The 19,882-nt window shown below is 38.4% G+C and overlaps 3 protein-coding genes and 1 long non-coding RNA gene across 6 annotated transcripts; 1 reads left to right on the top strand and 3 right to left on the bottom strand.

Annotated features, from left to right (window-relative positions):
- Window positions 1-1,923: 1,923 nt before the first annotated feature.
- On the bottom strand, window positions 1,924-6,238 carry LOC116222454 (membrane-spanning 4-domains subfamily A member 4A-like). Of its 3 annotated transcripts, none has more exons than XM_031576623.2 (8): window positions 5,971-6,238; window positions 4,882-5,065; window positions 4,654-4,764; window positions 4,375-4,431; window positions 3,056-3,220; window positions 2,825-2,937; window positions 2,625-2,699; window positions 1,924-2,518 (listed from the first exon to the last, which is right to left on the bottom strand). In XM_031576623.2, exons 2-8 carry the CDS (start codon window positions 5,038-5,040, stop codon window positions 2,398-2,400), a joined length of 801 nt encoding a protein of 266 aa, XP_031432483.1. In that variant the 5' UTR covers window positions 5,041-5,065; window positions 5,971-6,238; the 3' UTR covers window positions 1,924-2,397. The 3 variants fall into 3 exon arrangements, with proteins under 3 accessions (XP_031432483.1, XP_031432482.1, XP_031432484.1); XM_031576622.2 differs by having other exon boundaries at window positions 2,625-2,702; window positions 5,971-6,161; XM_031576624.2 differs by lacking the exon at window positions 4,654-4,764 and having other exon boundaries at window positions 2,625-2,702; window positions 5,971-6,162.
- On the top strand, window positions 4,976-7,215 carry LOC122133296. The gene is made up of 2 exons (XR_006152675.1): window positions 4,976-5,081; window positions 6,840-7,215. It is a non-coding gene; the product is annotated as an uncharacterized LOC122133296 (long non-coding RNA).
- Window positions 7,216-8,538: 1,323 nt separating this feature from the next.
- LOC116222530 (membrane-spanning 4-domains subfamily A member 4D-like) lies at window positions 8,539-11,576 on the bottom strand. Its single transcript, XM_042709234.1, has 5 exons — window positions 11,388-11,576; window positions 11,162-11,272; window positions 10,921-10,977; window positions 9,297-9,498; window positions 8,539-9,204 (listed from the first exon to the last, which is right to left on the bottom strand). The coding sequence occupies exons 1-5, from the start codon at window positions 11,544-11,546 to the stop codon at window positions 8,993-8,995; spliced, it is 741 nt and encodes a 246-aa protein (XP_042565168.1). The 5' UTR covers window positions 11,547-11,576; the 3' UTR covers window positions 8,539-8,992.
- Window positions 11,577-15,723: 4,147 nt separating this feature from the next.
- On the bottom strand, window positions 15,724-19,488 carry LOC116222455 (membrane-spanning 4-domains subfamily A member 15-like). Its single transcript, XM_031576625.1, has 8 exons — window positions 19,379-19,488; window positions 18,810-19,050; window positions 18,584-18,697; window positions 18,237-18,293; window positions 18,016-18,120; window positions 17,802-17,915; window positions 17,311-17,394; window positions 15,724-17,214 (listed from the first exon to the last, which is right to left on the bottom strand). Exons 2-8 carry the CDS (start codon window positions 19,038-19,040, stop codon window positions 17,134-17,136), a joined length of 786 nt encoding a protein of 261 aa, XP_031432485.1. The 5' UTR covers window positions 19,041-19,050; window positions 19,379-19,488; the 3' UTR covers window positions 15,724-17,133.
- Window positions 19,489-19,882: the final 394 nt, after the last annotated feature.

The following is a 19,882-nucleotide window of genomic DNA, read 5'->3' as shown; positions in this document are numbered from 1 at the left end:
GAAAACCAACATTGCCAAACAGGGCGGTACAAAATAAAATTATAAAGTGCACATTTCAGGTAAACAAGGACTCAGCCTATAGTGCAGTTAAACCATGGCTTAATATTTTCTTTTTTTCAAGTTTGCTGGGAACATAGCAGTCAGGCCTCTTATTTCAGAAACAATGAACCGTAACAGTTAGGTTACCAAAAAAAGGTAAGCCTACTACTTCTTTGCTTTCAGCCAGCTGCCTGTTGACATTTTCAGACAACAGTGAAGCTGGCTTCTTTTGCACAACACAACTTTTAAAAGTAAACTTTCCATTCAGAAGCTTTTTATCATCCATTTCGCCGTATCGCGCTCACCATTCCTCAAACCGTAACGTTAGCCTACTACACAGTTTGCGAGGCCAAAAAGAATGTTAATCTAAAAAAAAAAAAGAGAAAAAAAACGCGTTAATCTCGCGATAAAAAAATTAACGCCGTTAAAATGGGTTTGCATTAACGCCGTTAATAACGTGTTAAACTGACAGCACTAGTAGAAACATAAAACGAAAAGCTTTAAAAAGACCCATCGTATGCCCATTTTACCACAAGTTGATATGGTTCCTTGGGGTCTTAATGAAATGTCTGTAACATACTTTGGTCAAAATACCACAAGAATCATTTAAAACAGCACCCTTTTTACCCTGTCAAAAACAGCCCTCCACAGAGTGACCTGTTTTGAGTGCCTGTTCCTTTAAATGCTAATGCCACGAGATGCGCTCCCCCCTCCACCTCCCTCCACCCCAACACGAAGCCCTTTCACAAGGGAATGTTTTTTGGATGAGACATGAGAGAACTATTTCTCATAAAGACAATATATACTTCGACACAAATTCCACTCCATAGAAGTAAGCATAGATCAAATAGGCTAGCTTAACTGTTCACACAAAAATGCGTTGGCCACATCTTTAGCGATTGCTGTACACCAGCTGGCTCCTACACACTACAACATGCTAATGTCGCTAACTTTTACACAAAGCCTATAATTTCACTGTCAGGTTATTTTGTGTCAACAATTAATCTCGAAAACCTTCACCTACCAAACTAGTTCACAGAAATCTTGTTGTTTGCGGTAGGCACTATATACCTATGCAAACGTAAATTCTCACAGGAATTACATCCAGACGAACTGCTAAACTAGCCTATTTGATCTATGCTTACTGGAATAGCTAGCTAGCAGCATGAAGCAAATTAAGCCCTTAAGATGCGCTGTGGTCGGCTGCACAGATCTGTACATAATGTCCCAGCCTCAGAAGACACAAGAGCGAAATGGATTGAATCAGCAATCATCATTGCATATCTGTATATGACAAAAATACCAAAGAAAAAATAATTATTAATTTAATTTAATCGTTTTTTAAATAGTTTCCATAGTTTATGTAGGATAAGGACATTTATTTTATATATATATATATATATATATATATATATATTATATTTCATCTAACATAGTTTTGGGGGATGTGACTGCTGACTATATATATATTTATATGTATTATATACTATATATATATACTTATTACTATATATATATTTATTACTATCATTAACATTAACATTATTATGTTCCTGAGCTGATGATCTGTTGTTGTGGTCCGCTTGGAGCGCAGTCGTGTGATTTGGTATGTATCTGATGTCTTGCTGCAATTCTGCTGTTCGTTTGTTGTGTGTTTTTTTTTTTTTTTTTGTGTGTGTCCTGTCTTATTGTTGTTTTTATGTTGTTTTATGTTCATGTAATGTATGTTTACTCTCGTGTTGTGGACCCCCTCGAAAACGAGATGGTACATCTCAAGGGGTTATTCCAAATAAAGAGAATTTCCAACAACATAAGCATACAATTGTGTTATAGATTGATACTGACTATTTCCCTCCCCCCAAATAATGAAAACCATGACAGAGATAGGTTTGCCATTTCGAGGGCATATATAGCATAAGGTACTCTGTTGAATTTATTTTAATTCATCTTTGATCACGGCATGTTTCCATAGCGACGCTGACAGTCAGCCAATTCCAAGAAACACTACATTGTGAAAGAACCAGAGAAAAGCAACACAAATATCTGACGAGGCAAAATCCCGGACGATTTTTGAATCCCTTTAGGTCTCAAAAATAGGACATGTCAGGGCAAAAGAGGCCGTCTGGTCACCCTAGCTAAATGCCTTGACAATGTATTTAGCCAGTCATTTGGAGAATGCTGGTTAGCTGAAGTTTCAATTAAATAGATAGGCCTACATTTAATAGTGAGTGTATAGAAATTACTTTACTTCCATACATGCACACACTTACTCTTCAAGAATGTATTGAAGACAGAAATTATTCAAAAGAGAGTCACAAGGTTACCATTTGCTTGAAACATAAAGCTTCCCCTGTAAATCTAGATGTAGTCACATGACTTATTCTTGGGTAGTGGTGTATTGTGGGGGCAAATCTTCAGGTTTGCCATCAGCACTGCTGTGATGAAGAAGAGGAACCACACTGGCTGGGAAGAAAGGCATCTGGAAAAGCAACACATGAAAAAGATAGCTGAAGGATTCACACCCACCTATTTATCACAAGGTCATTAATAATGGTCTTCTGCAAATAATGTTCGTGACTCTGTACCTGTGTACCCTGTGGAGGTTCTGACGGGTGGGAGGTGGGAAAAGAGGGGGGCACCTGGCTTGAAACGTAAACAACCTGCTACAAAATCAAATACAAACATGTAAAGAGGAACAGCCTATTCAGTGTGGAGTCTACTAACTGACTGACATGAGCAGGAAAAGTGCTGCTGGACTGTAAAGATTTATCACAGTTTTACTCACCTCAGTGTTAGAAGAGCAGGTGGCTTTGCAGGCAAACGCAGACACACATATGGAGATATGAACTCCAGCACTGACAACACCAGCATCACTCCAGCAATCCCCTTTGATCTGCTCTGTTGTAGGGGAAAGAAATATTACACATAAGACTGCAAGACAGATCAAGATTATTGTCATGTATGTTATAAACAGTATAGTATGCTGTACACATTTTATAATGTTTTGTATCCCTACCAATAATATTTCATTGTTCATTTGGCAGTAATAATCGTTGCCGTCGTTTTCATCATAACAGGTGTGATAAGGGTATATTGATATGATGAAATCCAAGCTATGGAGAATGATGGCAATCCCTGCAGTTATTGTGCTGAAGATATTCATTCCGAGTGATGCTTTGACCTACATGAAAAAAGCAAAAATCACACCACAATAACCATTACAGCAATTTCAGTCCAATATATTTGAAGGTAGCCCATTTTTTTTGTTACGCAAAGTTTTTAGTTTCATTGTTAAACAGAGTTCCAATTTGAGAATTTAGTATATTTTATGAGACTGATTTGTGACTGATCTTTATTTTGACCACTAGGCACCACACTTTGTGTTCAAGTGAATTGATCAGCTGTTGTGTTGAATGCTTGATATCTATCCAATCGGGTGAGATCACCAACATTTATTGGTGCTGTTGTCAGGATAGTACCATCATTATCTTGGTGGCTCTCGTGAGGAGAGAATTAGTATTTATACACAATTGCATCCACCTTTATTTTGGCGCCGTTCACAAGGTAAGGTAAGGTAAGGCATTATTCTGGTGCCTGTGTGAGGTTGGTATCTATTGTACCAACACCACTACCACAGACAACAACAGATACACCTCAAGAGATACAGATAAACTTGAAGTTGTCTTCCGACATCAGCCAGCAATCTCCAATCCCACGCTTTGCCCCATTAGCCAGTACTGTTTGCCTGGCGTCTACTTTTCTGCCCCTCTTGCACAAAATAAATCTTACTGTCCCTGTCATTAACTGGCACAGAGTGAACCTCAACTTGTTTATTCTCAAACAAACATGCTAATTATTTTAAAACTTGATTATGTCTCCACGTAGTAAGAAATGATCCTGTGAGTGAAAATAAGATTCATGATCAAGCAGCTGCTGTAACCATCAAAGGGTGGCCAGCATAATATCCAAAATGGTAATCTTATCGTGGTAACAAAGGAAAGGTCCCCACACTGGATTTGCTCAGACACCTGGGGTCAGGAAGCAAACTGAGGTGTGAGTGACTGCAATTAATCATAGTATAGGAATGGGGTAGGCCATTGAGAACCATCTGCAGTAGATGGCAGTACATACTAGTCATAGCTCATATTATTATATATACTTAATGTCACAAGCCAACAATATAATAAGTTAAGATTGTTTCATTGAAAATAAATGACAGGTCTTCTGCAAAGAGACATGAAAACTGAAAGGTAGTGTGAATGTACTGTATTTCAGATGTTACATTAAGGTACAGGCGTGTAGTCAGTGTTGAATGATCCATCATCAAATACTCACCAAACATGGATTGAGCTTCTTATTGGCTCTAACAGTGAGAGAACCAGCAGTGATGTACTGAAGAAAGAGTGTTTTCACACATAAAAAATACATTAGGAGAGGAGAGCCATTGATAATATAATGACACAAAAAAGGTTAGACTGTGGGTTTCACATAGTATATTAGGAAGCAGAATAATTATAACCAGAACAATTGCAGATGGCAATCATTTAAACAAACTACTTTAGTGTATACATGTTTTAAAGGAGAAAAAAAATGTAATAAGTGGAAAAATCTTACGATGATGGCTCCCCAGAACATGATACCAGAGAAAGTAGATATTGTTGATGCATAAAATGCAGTTACGATACCAAACAAGAACACCACCAAACCAATCATAATTTGAACTGTCTATGGAAAAGGAAGACAAACAAACAGCTCCATGGAATATGATTGTGAAAGTACAAGGTCCAACATTATTCACTGGCATATGGGTAAAACTGAACTAGATCCTTATCCTAGACTCACCCCCAGGGCTGCTGGTTCTCCTTTTAGGAATTTCCAAAGCATAGAGGAGACTGGTGGAACGACTCCGCTCTGGGGTGAAGTGGCACTTTGGGCACCTTGTTGTGGGTAAACATGAGTGACAACCACAAAGCCACTGGCAGGGGGACCAGAGTTGGCCATGGTTGCTGTTGGAAGCTATACAAACCTGAAATGAACAGCAGGTCAGTGAAAAAAAAGTTTTCAGGGCACATTCTGAAGAAAATAACTAGCGTATTTAACCCAAAAAAAGTAGGGAAACTGAGGCTTTCCTCGTCCCTAATGTATTTTTTTTTTTTGGCTCATGGCCACAATAACTTTTTATGAAATCCTCTTTGCCAGTAACTGTGACAAAGCCACACAATTACTTTAAAGTGAAGGGAGAAGTTGGGAGAAGAGGGAGAAGTTCTGAGGAAAGCACAGAAGCAAGGGTGGGAAGAGGCTGACCTATTAAAAAGTGTGATAATGTGGAAGTGGTTAGTCCAGACGTTGCCCAAGATGGGCCATTCTTAATTTCTTTCTTTTCTTTCATTCTTCATTCTGATGTTCAGTCCCTCCCACCTCTCCCTGGATCTGTCTCTTGTATGTTTTCTTTATCACCCCTCTCTTTATCACTATTGTCTCTCTGTCCTAATTCTCATTAACTCCCTACACTCCAATCAGATTTGCTTAATTACCATTGGGTGAAACTGTACACAGAAGAAATTTCAATGTTAATTTCAATACTTGGAGAAATATTAGATGAGTCGTGAAGTGTTAACAATTTTCTGTAGGGCTGAATCAGTCTTTCATTTGCGGCAGATTAGAAACACACATGCGATTTATCTGAGAAAGACAGTAATGCAGAAGCGTCATCTTAAACTGAGAGATTTACCAACATCATCTGGTATGCCAACATTTTCACCTTCTAACTATCTTTGTTGCACATAATGCTCAATATGTCAAGGTATCAACTGCTACCACTCCTACAAATATGTAATTACGTTATTATGTTATTTAGGAAAAGAAAATCTCACTCAGTATCAGTATAGTTAACCACTCTCAAGTCGAGCCGAAAAACGACCACAGATTTACCTTTGACGAATTGAAAGTAGAATGGAAACAGATATCCGTGTGAATACAGAATACAAATCAATGGCGATCCCTTTTGAGATAGTTCTTCCCAAGGTATGAGTCTCAACTTAAGGTTACAGCCTTCTTGCGTCGCTGACAGCCGCACTAGTATGAAGAGCTTGCGATGTTCCTTGGTGGTCTTGACGTTGTAAAATAGCTGTTAGAAAGTGATAAAACAGCGGACTCTAGTGGTAAACAAAAATGTTGCACATTGACTGAGGGACGTTTGCTCCAATACACAGGCCTATCGCACACAGACGCTGAAGCTACTGAAATGTAAACAGCCTTAATATACACCCCACACAACAGTGACAAGCTGGTTGCCTCTGCATTTGCCTTTTGACATTGACATTTCATTTCAATACATTTGACATAAATGACAATAATTACTGACTAAACCGTTTTATTGTTTTTCTTTTTTATATTGGGATTAAATATTCTCCTCAGTCAATCAGCCATTTCCTTGCATAGACAACTCTGTGTCCTCAGAAAAAATGTGTGGATTATTTAAATATATATATTTGTGGCACAGAGCAATGTGGCTTTCTCTCTCTGTGGTTTTTACTGCTCATAGAAAAGGTATGTTAAAAACATTTAGGCAAGGAATCACACTTGTCATGGACAATACTACTGGTTTAGAGCTTACATATACATTTCATACTTAAATATAATGCCCATCAACATGCCAGGTAGGTCAAATATAAAGCAAATATTTTTTCCTTTTACTGCATGAAAAGGGCCATATTTAAGTTATTGTATATGCTATATAAAAATGAATAAATATGAATTTTACAGACTTCTTCCATATCTGTGTCCTAATCTCTTTACAGTCTTACCTCTACAAATGGGAACATCACAGATAACGCAATGGGAGCATCACAGATGACGTAATCCAAACCTTGACCCCTCTCCTTTCCTCCATAAACATTTGTGGTTCACCCGAACAGCCTTCTTCTCGTGTTGACTCAGATGTTTTAAGAAGCATACAGAGTTGTGGTATAAAAACACACAGTGGCTTTGAGATGAAACTTTATTAAAAATCAGTTGACAGTTTTAATTTATTGTGTGCAATAAGCGACATTGGTAATTGAAAGATGGAGAGATAGAGAGAGAACAGGAGAGAGAGTGAAGAAAACAGACAGACAGGACATTTAAATATATTGAGCAGTTAGATGTTATAAGTTACAGAAAAAAAAAAAAAAACAAGAGTGAGAGGGATTGAAAGTGAGAGAGAGACTGAATAAATAAAAGAGATGGGGAACTTTGATATTAAAATAGAGAGAAAGAAATAGAGAGACAGAGAGAGTGAATTATAGAGAGGGAGTGAGTGAAAGAGTGAATTACGTTATCTGGTAATGGTGTTACTCTCAAGCATTTTTCATTTATTTTGAATATAGCTAACTAAATGTTTATGTTTCAAATAACCTTAGCTTAGCTATCATGCTTCATACCGTAGACCTTTGTATTTTGATGATATTTGATTATTAGATATTCATAATACAGGTGTTATGGCCCTGGTTTTTATTGCCTTGTGTTAGTCATTGTTTACCTCAGATACCTCGGGTCTCACCTGTAATGACCTGAGATTACCTGCAGGTGCCAGATACCTTCAAGAGCTGGCCACACCCCCATTCACTTCCTCTCACACTCTGCAACTGCTTACCTGTTGGCAGGACAAACAGCTTGCACTCCACTTCATCATTTCCCCCTATATAATAATAAATATAATTTGAAATCCATTTTTGGTGTTTTGTGTTCTCATTATGTTGTTTCCCTACGAGCCGGCTCATAACACAGGTTACTCAATCAAATCGAGTTCAGGTGGTGTACATTACAAGTTAAAGACTCAAAAAAATAAATGTTTAAATGGACTGTCCCTCCCAGTCGTGCATTAAGCTGAAGTGGCCACCAACTCCAAACTTTGCAACACAATTGTTGCTCCCCACCACCGCTATAGATGTTACCAGTGTGTAACATAAGTCTTTAAGTGACCAAGTCTTCTAATGCCATGAACTTCTGTTTTGGCGGCTGATATTTTAAATACACTATGCCAAGGATTCAGGAATTTCCAACATTTTATGTTTTTTTCTTAATATCCACGCCCAGTTACACTAAAGAGGATGGTGGTCCGAGAGCAGACCAGAAGTGGCACTCCACCAGTGAGGTGTGGACCAAGCACATCATCGGATTATTAATAACATGGGCAGCTAGTGGGAACAACAGGTGTGTTCATCTTGGCTCCACATCACCGTAGGACACAAAAAAGAACTTGAGCTTAATACAAAAACTAATAACTTACAAAACCACACTAGAAATTGCTAAAACGTGCGATTTATTGCTTTATGTATATATTTTGAATATAGTTGAAAGAAATTACAGCAGAACAGCAGAGGAAAACACACCAGCATTATCTGTAGGCTAATATAAATGTTAGCAAAGCCTTAAAATGTAGGCCTACAGAATCTATTAAATGATGACAATCATATTATTCATGATTAATACACATTAGCAATTTTGTGCTCTCTTTTATATGTATTCTGATATCTTTCCAGTACGTGATGGTGACTTTCTAGGTTGTATTTTCATGCTAGCTAGGATGGGCTAACATACTCGCATTCATTTCAGAGAACATGGAAAACATATTGAAAGCACAAATAACATGTTGTCACATGACTCATTCTTGGGTATTGCGGGGGCATATCTTGTTGCCACTGTTGGCCACATCTTTTGCCATCAGTACCGATGAGCAGTTGGAACCACACTGGTTGGTAAGAGAGGCATCTGGAAAAGCAACATGTGAAAACGGTGGATGAGCATGAGGTCTGTCATAATGATCTCATCCATTTAAATGTTCATGACTCTGTACCTGAGAGGAGTTCCGTGGAGGTGCAGAGGTGGGAGGTGGGAAAAGAGGGGGGCACCTGGCTTGAACCGTACACCACCTGCTACAAGATCAAATACAAAACATGTAAAGAGGTATATTTCATGTGCTTTTTTCTGACTGACTGTGGGTAGGTACTGGACTGTAAAGACTTATCACAGTTTTACTCACCTCAGTGTTAGAACAGCAGGTGGCTTTGCAGGCAAACGCAGACACACATATGGAGATAATGAACTCCAGCACTGACAACACCAGCATCACTCCAGCAATCCCCCATGCCCTGCTCTGATATGGGGGAAACAAGACATTCAAAGCTGAAATAATTTAATGACTAACCCTGTTCTGACTAATTAATTAATCATGTATGTTACAGACTGCAGTTTATACTATATGAAGTGAAGTGTACAGACCAAAAACATTTCCTGGTTTCTCAGGCATGGAGTTACATCATAGGTATCATAGCGTCTCCTTCCACCATAGGTGTCATATCCTCCCATATTATGACAACCACTGTACAGATAGATGGTGATAAAATCTATGCTATGTAGAATTATGGCGATCACTGCAGTTATTGTGCTAATGATGTTCATCCCCAGTGATGCTTTCACCTGCATGAACAACATGAAAGGGTAAATCATTAGAGGCATTATTACTCAATAGATTTCAAGGTATGAATATCTGCTGGATAATGTATTATAATCACCCAAACGCATTAAACTACCCAAAATGAATTAATATGTGGCTCATACTATTGACCTGTTAGTGTTCATACAATGTCCAAATTTCACATATTATTTGAACATGTCTCAATACTTCATAATCAATCAGTGTCTTAAAGGGAAATCTTCAGGATTTTTCCAACCTGGGCCAATTTTTAGGTGTTTTTGGGTCCAATTTTTAACAAGGGACAAAAACGTTTGAAATCGGAAAATAGATGCAAGTAGAGATCCTTTCCATGTTGTCAGACCTAATAATAAGATTTACGAGCCTGACTTTTACGTGCATACTTGCTCTATAGGATAACATTGTACAGCCGTTTTAAGGTCTCCTCTTTTAACATTCTAACTCAATACTGAACCATCTTCGATCGTTTTTGTCCCACGTAAAAATTTGGAGCCAAAAAGATCCCAGATTGAAAAATCCTGAAATCCGGCATTGAGGATGGTGATCTAAAACTAGCAAGCTAACTACCTAAAAGGCATGCAAAAACCTTGCAAATACCGACAACAGCACCATCCTGGACCACAAAACTATATAGTGCATAGCCTGCACAGCTAGTGGGCAGGACAGGTGTGTTTATCTGTCTTTCACATGACCACATACCATCAAAAGATGATACTAAAACTAGTATCAGTTCAAATGTTCAGTTCAAAAGAATTATGAGAGTTTATTGAAAGATTAATGAATGCTATTTGAAGCACACAACTAATATCAACATATTCATCCAAACATGCTCCACTGGTTGGTCATCTAAAGAAATGCACTCAGCAAGAGCCTCTGATCTTCAGTGTTCTTGGGTTACTGTTAGGCCTGAGGCGTTAGGCTCCCTTTCTCTCCAGGACTGCTTGGGGGTTGAACCCAGTCGGTACTCACGGGTTGCCGATAACTTTTGTGAAGTCCGCATTGCTACTTGTTACTTTGGTGCTTTTTAAGATTTTGAATTAAGTTGCTGTTACTTTGGTGCTTTTTAAGATTTTGAATTAAGTTGCTGTTGCTGAATTAAGTTGCTGTGCCTCCTCTTCATAAATTTGCAGAACACATTTCTACATTCTGAAGACCTGATGTCCTCTTTGTCAAAGTAATATGCCCAATAAAATAACCTACTCCCAGACGATCTGACTGACCTCGTACCATGGTCACTTTTCCAAAGCCAAGTGGATGAAGAGTACAGAGACATGGTATGGGAAGAGTATATGATACCAGCACTCACACCGGTTGCACCCCTTTGAACTGTTAGATGTGAGCTTATTAGAGAGAAAATGTCCACGTACCTAATAGCTTAATAGTTTTTCCCTCACACAAATACTCACCAAACACTGACTGAGATTCTTATTGGCTGCAACAGCGAGAGAACCTGCAGTGATGTACTGAAAGAGAGACATTTGACATTTTAAGCAGTCAACCCTAGTGCTGTAATACTGAAAAAAGGTAAAAGGACAATATGTTTAAAAAAATATATTAAAAGAAAAATACAATAACAACCACAAACACAGATGCCATTATACAAACACATTCATTTCGCACATGGATTTAGAAAAAAATAAATCTCACAATGATGGCTCCCCAGAACATGATACCGGAGATAAGGGATATTGTTGATGCATAGAATGCAGTCACGATACCAAACAAGAACACCACCAGGCCAACCATAATTTGAACTGTCTGTGGAAAACAAAAAGAAGCATCTTATGTCTCAGAACCTCTCCCTGCTCCATGAAAGTTTACTGCAAAGGACGGGTTTAACACCAGATAACATAATTAGGGTTGTTAGACTCACTCCAAGGGCTGCTGGTTGTCCTTTTAGGAATTTCCCAAGCATAGAGGAGGCTGGTGGAACAACTCCGCTCTGGTGTGAAGTGGCACTTTGGGCACCTTGTTGTGGGTACGAATGAGTGACCACCACAAAGCCACTAGCAGGGGGTACAGAGTTGGCCATCGTCGATGATAAACCTAAAACCTAAAATAACAAGTATAGCAAGTATATTAATATATGATTAGTTTGTTATATGTTCTTGCTGAAGATACTATGCACAGAAGGGGTTTAATAGGAGCTGAATGTGGTATCTGTGTGTGGGCAGGAAACCACATGGCACTTAAGTGGAACAAGAGTGAGCGTGTGTGTTTAACAAGAAAACCAACAGTCAAATCATCTCTGTGGTTAGGGTAGGACACGAAATGTACTGCTTGTTTTCCAATCAGAATAGAGTATAATCTAATATAGAGTATAGACTCAGAATAGAGTATAGAGTATAGCATAATCACTTCTCATTAAAAGAATAGGCTACAGAAAACAAGTAATTGTAGGAAAATCTGAATTATTTTCACCAGCACTGGGTTTGGGGGACATTAACATCCTACTGCTACTGAAGCTCCTTCAGACTGTTTCCTGCACCCAGACCACAAACCACTGACCAAAACTGACATTTTCCTCTGCAGAGCTCATACATACTTAGAACCTCAATGTGTATTGTATAGCTCTTTGGGCTCCTTAGTCAGAGGAGAAAAAACACATCTTGAAGGCAGCACCTTTTTCTGTGAGAAAGTTTAAATCAACAACCTGCTTCTCCCTGCATGAGTATTCTTTTCAAAATCCACAAATGATCATTGTCAGAGTGGGACAACCACTTCAGATCAAAGTTGAAATTTGATTTTAGACTAAAACTGTACTGTACTCTGTTCTTTCATTGTACAGGGTGCTTCTGATTAGTTTGCTTTAGTAAGTCGTTTATTTTACCTGAGTTTTAACTAAAACTCACACACATATTGAAATGAGCTGACACAAATTTAGATAACTAAATATTAGTGCTGTCAGTTAAACGCGTTATTAACGTTAATTTTTTTATCGCGATATATATATATATTTTAGATTAACGTTCTTTTTGGCCTGCAATCTGTGTAGTAGGCTAACGTTACGGTTTGAGTGAATGGTGAGTGCGATACGGCGAAATGGATCTTAAAAAGCTTCTGAATGGAAAGTTTACTTTTAAAAGTTGTGTTGTGCAAAAGAAGCGAGCTTCACTGTTGTCTGAAAATGTCAACAGGCAGCTGGCTGAAAGCAAAGAAGTAGTAGGCTTACCTTTTATTGGTAACCTAACTGTTACGGTTCATTGTTTCTGAAATAAGAGGCCTGACTGCTATGTTCCCAGCAAACTTGAAAAAAAGGAAATATTAACTCATGGTTTAACTGCACTATAGGCTGAGTCCTTGTTTACCTGAAATGTGCACTTCATAATTTTATCTTGTACCGCCCTGTTTGGCAATGTTGGTTTTCAATAAAATAAAACATTTGCATAAAGCAAGCCAATCCACTTTTCCATGATGATAAGGGCATTAAAATACAAATAAAATGATGGAAAAAATAAATAAATGAAGGGACATTTAGAATAGATAAAAATGTGCGATTAATCGCGATTCATTTTGAGTTAACTATGACATAAATGCGATTAATCGCGATTAAATATATTAATCGTTTGACAGCACTACTAAATATACATTTAATGTATTATTGCAGAGTTCATCTGAAATTGAAATCTACAGAATGGAATTTGTCCCACACCAGGTAACTCACATTTTAACTTTGAAACTATCATTTGTGACATACAATCCAGAGAGTTCAAACTAGTTTACTTTCGAATAATGTTACACAGCTATCAAGGACAATTCACTCAATACTAAGTTTAAGTCATGACAAAAAACACTTTGACAAACAAATGTTTCCAAGAGGACAGAAGTCATCAATGGTACCTTTTGAGTGGGCTGCTGCTGCTGCTGCTGCTGCTGCTGCTGCTCGACTTGTAGTCTCAACTGGATTGTCCCCTTACTTCCTTGATGACTGCTTTAGTAGTGAGAGCTTTGCAGTGTTGCGTTTTCAACCACAAACAAAGTTAAATGTAATGAAATAATAAAAATAAAAAGAACAAAAAGTATTCTGACTTCTTATACCATAACCTGTCTTCCAATAACTATAATACAATAACAATATTTAAATACTAAAATAATTTGACTAAATCTTATTTTCAGAACTCCGTAGTGTCTATAATGTTCTTTCTTGAATAGCTTCTTTGTTGAAACGTTGAAAGCTGAATAAAATGTTTTAATAAAATGTCACACAATTGATCAGAAGTTTATCTATAATATAGTTTTATAAGACTCTACAGGTATTTTCCATACCAACAGAAACAGAACATATGTGCCATTGTTTACCAATACTATGGGGAGAGTGCAACAAAGTCCACAAGTTGACATTCAATGGCTAGTAACGCCACAAACACCCACAAAATGGTGGCTACCTGTTTCTTATGAACTTATGGCAGCTGCTATACCTGATTAGTAGATGAACTTGGCCAAGGTTTTCTAAAGAAATTCAGCACAACTTAATATCTCTACTGAAAGATTGCAAACTAAAGGTAGTTAACCACAGACCCAGTAAAGATCTATATATCATGCCAGAGAGTATAATAGCTTATTTGGCCATTTTTATACAGTTTCAGTGTCTAGCCTTTTATCTTGACATGCTGTTCGCTCTGGTCAGTGTCTTATAGGTCCTAGTGTAATTTTCCTATGAGACATGGGCGTCAGTTTGGTGGCCACCCACAAATCAGTCTCATAAATCAATCTAATACATCGGTCTCATTAAATATATTGCACTATCAATTTGGAACTCTGAATAATTATGAAAAATGATAAACTACAACCAAGGTTACCTTATTAATAGCAAGTAAAGGTTGAAGGTTTTAAGAGTTCTGAATAAAAGAGGTTGGCAGCATTCATTCTTGTGCAACACTGAATAGACCAACGTATACAATCAAAGAATTTATTCACAATAATCAGTAATAAAACACACAATATATCATCTAACTAAATGTATCTGTCTGATGAATTAAAGAGCACTATCTGTGGGTTAAAGAGAGGGAGTGTGTGTGCAAGCTTCTGTGCTCTAGTGTCTGCATACATGTGATATGAACCAAGAACGAGCGTATGTGAAGCGCAATGTTTAAGTGTTCCCTTCGGGTGTGTGGCTATGCTGAGGCCAATGTGTGTGTAATCCATGTGATTATGGTGCCAAATTAGAGGAAAATGGTTAGTAATGCATGCAAGACCCTATGTCTCTGAGAAGAATAACTAACCCTTGGCGAAGCCAACTCCCAAATAACCATCAGTCAGTCCCGGGAGAGAAGAGAGACAGAAGGAATGCAACTTGTTGTCTTTGTCCACTATTTCAGGTGACATCAGGCTACAGTTACAGAATGATTGGAGGGGAGGCGTTTTACTAAAGTTCCTGATTAAACCACACGTAAGTTCCTGATCAAATCGCAAAATGGACGAATTCCAGGTGTACCAACATGGCAACCAAAAAATTAAATCCTAGCCATATATTACATTTTTAGCTCATTTCCCAACCACCGACAATATATGGCAAACAACCACAAGCATGCTGCAAGCATGTTGAAACGTGTTCATCGTTTTTAAATATCTGTGGGAAACACTTCTGTTCTGTTGTCAGAATTTGCAGTTATTTAAATAGCGCTAAAACAATACAATTGTTTCCAGGCGCTTCAAAGAGCCAAGGGCCTTAGAGCAAGCACTATGGCGATAGGGGCCAGGAAAAACTCCCTGAAACCTTGAGCAGAACCTCGGCACATAAGGGGGGGGCGGGGGGGGGGGTATCTGCTTGGAGCCGGCCGGGTAGAGATAGAGAAAGGAAAGGGGGGGTGGGGGGGGTTGTGGCAGAAGGAGTGCGTGTGGATGACTGTGTGGTTGGGGTGGGTAGGTGTAGGCGGAGGGAGTCTCTGCAAGTAGGTCAGGTAAAGAGCCACAGCGACAGATAGTCTCCAGTTATGTTTAGTTATGGTTGGCTGACCTAATTTTTTTTTGCATTGCAACATTTTGCATTGCAACACAATGCATTTCTACAATTAATATGTTGAAAATCACACGATTGAGACACTATGGAAGGAACTGGACAGTAGGCCTGCCTATGTCTAGACACAGTGTCCAACTAGTGTGAAACAATGTTCAGTGGCTTTAGAGTAATATTTGCAAAGAACGTTTGGATGCCTAGTCAAATGTTTGGATGCTTAGCGTTTGCAAAGTTGTAACTGAGACCATGTGTGTTTTTTTTGTTATTGAATCCAAATTATTTTATTAAGTCATATTTAATCAAATATGAATCATTAACTTGTGTTGTCACTTACCAATATGAAGGAATCACATAATAGGGTGTATACATGACTGTATGCAAAGTCTTTGAAATACTAAGGTCTAGAGAACATTGTATGAACAAAGAAAACCTACAAATCACAACAATGACACAAATAATCTGTTATCTTTTAAACATATTTGAACCTGTTGATGCTTCTGAGTGCAAAAAGACACATTTAGCAGGAGTGAAAAATGCTCTGACCAGAAAGAGGGCAAAGGCCATCTAAGTGGTGCATCACAAGAATATGAATAGAGGAAACTAAACCAAGTCAGTCAAATCAGTCTCAAGTCAAAGCAACAACTCAAAGTGTTTGATTAAATTACTAAATCAGCCTATACCAGAACTTCGGTTGGAAAAATACAAAACGTTTTTAGAGTACATTCTGCTTAGAAAAAAATACTATGGTCCAGACCTCAGTGACCTCAATGATCTCTAGGGCCATATTATATATTAGATAATGTAAAAATGTGAAGCATTTTCAAACTTTTGGAGGGTAGTATATATAGATTGTATATCAAATACATTCACCCTCTTCAATCACATCAACACGTGCATTGTACTCTGAGATGTAATTGACTGAGAGATTGTATGCTAATTAATTAGACAGACTGTTAGTCATTTTTTAACCTTTCTTATTCATTACAGAGCCTGGGGAAAGGGAACAGAATTCTTCCTTTCACTATATTGACCTCGACCTAAATGATGAGACAAATTTGTGAAACATTACAAACATCACAACAGCAATATTATTTAGCCTTGCTGCCACTATATGCCTACTGTAGTGGGTAGCACTTTGTGTCATGGTTCCTCAAATTCAGAGGGTATGGTATGACTATTTCTGCACGACCATGTTGCACACATGAAGAGGTGAAAAGAGTGGGTTTCATCATAATAATTAAAATAAGTCTCCTTGAAATATTTATAAGCTTGTTTGTTGTAGTACTATTAAAGGAAATCTAGAAGGGACTGAATCAATACATTGTTACTGTGTTCATTGACTATTTGTATAGAGAGGGCAAGCAATGTGTGTCCCATGGAGACTGAATAAGTCTGTTGACCATAAACCATTTCATCTGAGGAAGCGCCAAAAACACATACACACATCATCTAATGATCTACATGATAAGCCCTTTGTAGACAAATACAGGAAATATTGATGCTTCTCCCATCTCTGATAGTTGTGACATTGTCTTCACTCACAAAAGTGCATACCCTAGTTAAATGAAAATTCATCAAGCTTAAGTGCAATGCATACAACTGCCTAGTTAACTTCTAAAGCCACAGTCTTATCAGTTTCATGATCCTGCTATGTGACCCATGCTTAAGCAGTCGAGGGAAGATCTTCAGATTTGTCACCGCTGCTAGGATGAGGAGGAACAACGGCAGGTGGGAAAAACTTGGTCTACGAGAGGAAAACAACCAACATATTCTTAATGATCCATACCTATGGGTAAAACAGCACAGTCACAACAACTAAATGTTATTGTTTATGTCTTACCTCAGAGGTGTCCACTGTGGTGGCAGCAACATAAGGTGGGGGCTCATACTGGGCCTCTTGAGTTGAAATATTGTATGCCATGATCTGTGGGACATGAATAGTAGACATATTGATATTGATTTGATAGATACTCCAGTAGCAGCCCATAGGTTGAGTATGGCGCGTCCAGCGCATCTGTATCTCAGCTTCTGAAGGTCATAGACACTTGAATTTGGTCTCAAAATGACCGGAATACACGTGTTTATGTATGCACTACGAAGGTTTCTAAGCTTAAAAGGGCGTGGCAAAATCTCGATGTTCGCTCGGGTTACAGTAAATGACAGCACCCTAGTTTTGTTCCTCATGGTCAAATTAGCCAGAAACCGTTGAGAAAAGTCATGCCGCTCATACTTCATACTCAACCTATTGGCTGCTACTGGAGTAAGACATACACTGCACAGAAAAAGAGAGTGATGAATTGACAGTGAAGAATTAGTTTTGCGAACCCTCACCTCAGGGGTGGAGGGGAAGATGACTTTGTAAGTAAAAACTGATACAGCAGCTGAGACCGTGAACTCCAGTAGAGACAAAACCAACATAACACCAGAAATCCCATGGACCCTGCTCTGTAAAGAAGAAAAAGACAATATTTGTGAACAATATTTTAAAATAGCTTTTTAACATGCGCTTCGTTACTGCATTGTACCATTTGTAAGATTGTAGTACCCGAGTGCGCCAGTAGACATCAGCACTTTGGTCCAAGCAATAGAGAAGTACGGCAACTGCTGCAGTTACGGAGCTGAAGATATTCATAATCAACAATGCCCTGTCCTGTATAACAGAAAGAGACAGCTTCACAATAATATTGATCCTGCACCATTATAATTGTTACTTAATCATAGAAATTAGAAATGGCAGAATTCAATAAGCTGTGTTTACGTGCTCACCCAACTCTGACTGTGCTTCTTCTCAGCTGCAACAGTTAGAAAGCCAGCAATGACATGCTGAGAGAAGAGCATGCACACCACACACACACACACACACACACACACACACAAACACACACACACACACACACACACACACACACACACACACACACACACACAGAGCATTGTTGACAGCTTAAAAATATGTACATATACTATATTAAGCTGAAATATTACTGAAATCCATTACCATTAAATGAACTATCATGCTGAATAATACTGCATGTATTATGCAATACTGCATATAATGCACTACTAATATAATACTGAGTAGGTTAACACATAAATGGGTGAATGAATCTTACTATTAGTGAGCCCCAGAACATGATTCCACTCATTGTTGACATTACGGCCGTGGCATCAACTGTTGTCACAATGCCGAACAGGAACACAACCACACCGATCAGTATCTGAACTGTCTGTGTAAGGTGAAAACAATCATTGTTATTTGTCATTCTGTAAAAATAGGTTATTGATTTCACTTATCATCAAACTGGTGAATGACGTAATCATGAATTTGAGGAGACGTACTCCCAGTGTGGTCTTCTGTCTTCTCACAAATGTTTCTAACAAATGGAAGAGTGCCACAACAGCGCCATCCTGTGGTGGAGCTCCTCTTAGGGCACCGTTGTGTAGCACTGAGGAAACTGGTGGAAACACCACACGTGGTGGAGCATCTCCCCTCAAGGCGTCTTGTTCTCGGTACACATGTGTAACGACCACTAAGCCATTACCAGAGGCAACACTGGTGGACATCTTCATCAACAGAGGTCTAATGAAATAACAAATGGCAAGATTAAGAACAGATTTTACTGCAAAATGCAAAGTAGAATTCTATTGTGCCATTCCATGATCCAGTATTCAAATATGTAAATCATACCTCCATAATGTCTATCTGCTGCGGAATTTGAAATATGCCCAAATACATGCATTTCTAACAACTTTTTGTGTGTGACATATACATATACTGATTTAACTAATATTAAATATATTGTAGCTTGCAGGGGGTACAGTAAATGTCACACAATTCACAAATGTATTGCGTGATTCACATCACATTCACAAAGATCTTAAAATATCAAACAAGAAAATGCATTTACCTCAACAACTCCGAGTCTCTCCGAGTCTATTGTTTGAAAATGGTTGTGGCCAAGAGCAATGTGTGTCCGTCAGTGTGTGCTCTTTACTGCGCTATCTTTTTATAAATAGTATAAATGCCACATCACAACTAGACTTTGGAATCTCTTATCTTATTCCCTCCTTAAACATTTATGGTTTACCAGAAGGCTTCATGTGTTAACCCAGATATCATTGGGAGGGATTTCTTAAAGAGATTCCCAAGTAGTGTAACCCATGACTTGATGTTGATGATCAGTTACCGGTCATACCTTAGTTCGGGGGGCCGCACATGATGATTCATATCTTTTAAGCCTGTGACACCATAAATGTTGGGCCGTCGGTAAGCATCTAGTTTTTGAGGTGTTTGCCACCAGTAGGACTCCTGTTGCCAGTTTTTCTGCCGAGATTGAGCATGTTGAGTCGGCGACGGGGCCCGTGAGAGAGACCACTCTGATTGGCAGTTCAACGAATACAATGAAGAAATA

This window comes from Clupea harengus, chromosome 11 (assembly GCF_900700415.2).
Source record: "Clupea harengus chromosome 11, Ch_v2.0.2, whole genome shotgun sequence".
NCBI lineage: Eukaryota > Metazoa > Chordata > Actinopteri > Clupeiformes > Clupeidae > Clupea > Clupea harengus.
Note: the sequence above shows the minus strand (reverse complement) of the source record. Positions and strands in the feature narration are given on the sequence as shown.